Below are 5,089 nucleotides of genomic sequence, written 5' to 3' on the forward strand. Positions count from 1 at the left end.
TTGACAATAAAATAAGTCAAGTCAGTGTTGGCATTAGCATCTTCGCTCACATCCCCACATACTAAGTTGAAATATTTCCAGACTAGCCAAATGACAATAATGACAAACCGAATACCGAATATACTATTGAGTACCGAACACCAAAGCCAGGACTCAAAGTGGGGTAATTGTGCACCGCTAATAGCTATGAAACATTTGTATGTTAATATTTTTTCCTAGGTACTAAGTAGGTACGATTTAATTTTTGTATATAAAAAAATAAATTATATATTAAACCGTACAATATAATTTATTCGTTTGACCCAGAGATTTCTAAAGTTAGTTATCTGGTGACATTTCAAACAAAAACTGATTTTGAGGGTTCGCAGAGTTCGAGAGAAGGACGTCATTTGAAACTTTTAAGATAATAGTATTTTTATTTTTATTATTTTTAAGATAATATAATAAGATACTGTATAAGTTTTGTTGCGTATATCAACTTGTTATAATTTCTTCTTCAATTATTTTTAATTAAACTTGGTATTTACTGAATTTATATCTATTAAATATCTATTTATTTTGTTAAATTTGGACGGTAAAGTTACGTTTGTCCATTTAACTAATCGCAGTTTTTAAATTAATAAATATTTTATGTCAGGAAAAAACTAGAGTCAGATGAAATTTTAACACTTAGATCAGTGTGATGAATTAAATGCCAAATCTTCTTTTAGAGAATAGGTATTTACTCAGCAGTGGGATTTACTTCCTATCATCAGGTTTATCTTAAAGGAATACTTAAAAGAAAGTCAAAAATGATTTGTTCCAATAATCCTTTATTAGATTCAGCGAAACACTTTTATTAATTTGTTATTTACATTAAAATTACTTAATAAATAAATTACTTTAACTACTGTATCACACTACGACTTATTCAGTCTTATCAGAAAGCGATGGGATTTCTACTTTATCCGCCTTAATCGGTTCAGCTACGATTTCTTGAGTATCCTTAGGAATAACGTTTTCTTCCTTTTGTGCATCAATGTCTTTCACTACCCCACTGATGTCAGTATCGCCTGAAAAAAGAACACATAAATATACTGTTTTTTGACTTGGCACATTATATTAAACAAAGAGTTAGTATTTTAATTAGTAACATATATATATCACATATGTTTAATTCACAAAAGTTTTTATCTTCAATACGACAATATAATATTTTTTTATTGTTATATACGAATATAAACTATGCAACTATAGTAACAAATGTAACTAAATTACATAATGGATCTTCTAGCACCTATAAAAATAAATTAGCACCGTTTCCTTCTTATGCGTATTGAATATATTTCCACACTTATAACGACACATTAGACAATAACAAGAACACATAAAGCACACAGTTTGAGTTGACATTGCAGACGACAGTTATACATTTTTTCTTTGTTTTAAATACCTGAATATTTGTGCCTACTGTATTTATAGCACTATTAACAGCGGTCGACACAGTTAATGTTGAACCGTTTACCACGGCTCCTATCGTACCTATGAGACCGTTTACAAAAGTTGTCCACGCTGCCACTAGGAAGAAAATAGTCATAGATTTGTTTTAATTATTACAGTCAATTAAAAATTATTTTATATGGAATTTTTTGTACTAAATACCTTGATTACTTGTGTTTACGCCGGGCCGTCCCTTGAGCTCTTCTTTATCTTCACTATTATCTTTAATGATTTCATTTCTCGGTGTCTCAGGATTCGGCGTTCCTTGTAATCTTTGTACAGCACTTTGTATACCCTTGATGATTGGGTTATTTTGCACTAGTTGCTGAATGGGCCCATTTTGTCCTGGCTGTTGAGCTGGAGCAGATTGGGGTACTGGCTGTGGCTGCTGACTTGGTACTGGGATTGCATCTGCTTGACTAGTGTCAGTATTATCAGGATTTGCCGAGGAAGGGTTTGTGCCTTCTGTTGATGCAGGTGTTGGATTAGCTGGTGGTTGTGCCTGTCCCTGGTTTGGTCTTTGTATAAATTGTACTAAGTTTTGAAAAACTTGTGAGAATGGCCCATTATTAGCAGCGGGTGTTGCGGTTTGCTGACCTTGTGCTGCCTGTTGTGTATTTTGTGCAGGATTTATTAGGTTTTGAACATGTTGGATAATAGCCTGTGGTCCCCATGGAGCAGGTGTTGCTTGAGTTACGGCAGTATCAGATTGGGCTCCTGCAGGTACCGCATTTTGACCTTGTTGTGCTGGAGGGTTTTGAATTACAGTAGGATTGGTTCCTTGGATAATGTTCGGTGCGCCTTGGAAAAATTGATTACCTAACCAATTGTTTTGAATTGTTGATTGAAAGTTGGAGAAAGCACTTGTTATTTCATTTTGAAAATTACTCAACCAGTTCATAATAGGATTTGAAGATGCTGGAGCAGTAGTACTCGACGCAGCTGGCGCCTGCGTTGAAGAAGAACCTTGTTCTGCGTCGGGATTACCATTAGCTGGCGTCTCTTGTTTAGCAACTTCACGTTCTTCGTTTATTATAGATTTCGTTTTTGCAGCTTCAGCGTCTTCCTCTCTAATTATAGTAAGAACTTCAACGCCTTCAGTTAAAGTATCAACGCCGACTTCAAATTTTTTTTGTAAGTTTTGTAATTGTGTTTCAACAATTTTAAGTTTTTTCTCCGATTCCTTGACAGTTTGACTAGAATCAGGCTTTAGATTTTTTATAATTGTCTCATTGAGTTTCACAATCTGATCCGTAAAAGTGTGCCTTAAGTTTTGTAAGTTATTTTGGATGGCCGGAAGGTCTTCATTGCTTCCAAACAGGTTTTTGAATTTGTTAGATAACTCCTGAAGTCCTTGGTTGAAAATTTTCTCTGTGTCTTCAATTGTTTTTTTAATACCAAAAATAGCTTTTTCTTTTTCTCCATAATTCTCAGGATTTTGAGTTTCATGCTCCTGACGCTGTGGTGGCCCAGGATTGGCTAAGTCGATATCAACCCTTTTGATGTTTGTACTGTCATCGTTGTTGGGTACATAATCGTTGGAGTTTTCATCTAGCACTGTTGGTTCTTCCACGACTTTAACGGGTATATCGACGATGGTTTTTCGGAGATTATTATCCACGTCCTTAACCGTGACCTGGTCTATTAATTCAGGCTCTAAGGCGACATTGTCGAGGTCGACATTGTCGAGATCGTCGAGTTTTTTTTCTGACGAGATGGATGCTGCGCGTACGTGTAGTGCGCACACGCAAAGTGTTAGTATGAACGTGTTTAATCTCATGGTGGGCTAGCGGACACTGGGCCGGCGTGAGGAGCGCCGACATTTATACCGGGCATAACGGTGCCAGGCACACATGCACCGCGCCTCGGCCGCCGCTAAATGTATTTGTCATTATTTGTATTTTATACTAGCGCCACAACTCGGTTATCCTCAAGCTTTTCTCTAAGCAACTATTAAAGTTTGCACATCAGTATTAAATAATTTAACGAAACCTTGATATCAGATTAACAGATGTAATACATTATCTGTTTTGAGGATAATTTCGTATTTTTCAATGCTTATAAAACAGTTCTTATTATAAGATTGAGTAATATTTTTATAAATGGAAAAACACAAGGTCCTTTGCATCGTGGAGTATAAATAATTGTAATAAAAAGTTTCTGATCCTGACTTAAACGTCGAGATAAATGACAAAATGAACCGGAACCAGTAAGTTGAAATTGAGAAAAAAATATAAATTGACGTTATAAAGCCTGAAAGTGGGAACTCTCTAATGAGAAATATACACTGTTTTTCTAATATCTCTTTACTACTTTCTCCAAAAAAGCCTTCTTAGAAGTAACAAAAATGTTAACAATAGTGATGAAATAATCTGTAGTAATATTCTATAATTATACATACACCATCTTTTGTGTACCTATATTTTTATTAATCAAACCATTGTATATTCAATATATAATATGTATTTTAGGGTAACGAAGGTTTGAAAAGGGTTTTGATAGCGCTGCTTGTAGCATTATAAACAATACTTACTTTACAGTAAGTACTAAATAATATTTAACTGATTTCATAAAAAAAAACTACTAAAGCCGATGATAGCTAATCAATTCAAAATTTGCTTTATTAAAGTAAACCCGTTCTAAAGTAGTGTGTAATGTTGCAACCAAATCTTATGTTTGAAAAAAATATACAGCTTTTTTTAAATTGTAGTTTTGATCTGCGGTGCTAAAATAAAATTAAAAGTTTTATTTTACGATTTAAGGCCCATTTCAATAACCCGTCTCCCCTTTGTACATAATAAAATAAAAACATTTGGCGTACATTGTTAATTTGAAAAGCAGTTATTTGCGGCAGTGTTCGGGGTCAGGAGTGACAAGAAAGTCTATTCATGTATTCATCTCAACAGAGTTCTCTAGATGTTGAGGACTCATTCATATGAACAGACGCGAACAGAATATAAATACCTTTAAATAATACAAAGGCAAATTACTAGTAGTACTGATCAAAATATTATTTAGGAATATCAAATGAACAAATAAAAAAATCACAATCTAATAAAATTATCTTATTCATATATTTTATGTGTCTGTATGTATTTACACTGTCTGATTTTATGTAGTGAGTCGTTATAACATTCGTAAGTATTCACAGTAACTGGAATTAAAGTAAGTTTTAAACATAAGCAGACAGTAAGTAGGAAACTAGGTAGTACTCGGTTATCTCGAAACAGTATCTAGTGTCTAGTATAGATATAAAGTTTGATCTTATTGATCTAAACTTTTTAATGCCTAAAATTTCTCCATCAATTTAAAAATTGCCTATATTTATGGAATGTATTTAGGGAGTTATTTGAAGTTTTATAAAGTATTTTAATAAACATTAATAAATATTGTAATAAAATAAATAAATAAAAATAACAATAATTGTAATAAATAAATATTTTTGTATTAAATTTTATATGCTGTTTCTATTCATATACAATATGTATCTAATTAATTTGACAAAAAATACCCCCTGAGTTTCTTTCGCCGTTTCTTCTCAGGTCAGGGTGTTCCTTTTTCCAAATCGGTGGTAGTGTTTAATATGACCATCAATAAAAAAGTGTAATGC

The 5,089-nt window shown here is 33.1% G+C and overlaps 1 protein-coding gene across 1 annotated transcript; it reads right to left on the reverse strand.

Annotated features, from left to right (window-relative positions):
- Positions 1-792: 792 nt before the first annotated feature.
- Positions 793-3,291, reverse strand: LOC124535825 (histone acetyltransferase KAT6A-like). Its single transcript, XM_047112186.1, has 2 exons — positions 1,642-3,291; positions 793-1,052 (listed from the first exon to the last, which is right to left on the reverse strand). The coding sequence occupies exons 1-2, from the start codon at positions 3,257-3,259 to the stop codon at positions 907-909; spliced, it is 1,764 nt and encodes a 587-aa protein (XP_046968142.1). The 5' UTR covers positions 3,260-3,291; the 3' UTR covers positions 793-906.
- Positions 3,292-5,089: the final 1,798 nt, after the last annotated feature.

This window comes from Vanessa cardui, chromosome 15 (genome assembly GCF_905220365.1).
Source record: "Vanessa cardui chromosome 15, ilVanCard2.1, whole genome shotgun sequence".
Lineage (NCBI taxonomy): Eukaryota > Metazoa > Arthropoda > Insecta > Lepidoptera > Nymphalidae > Vanessa > Vanessa cardui.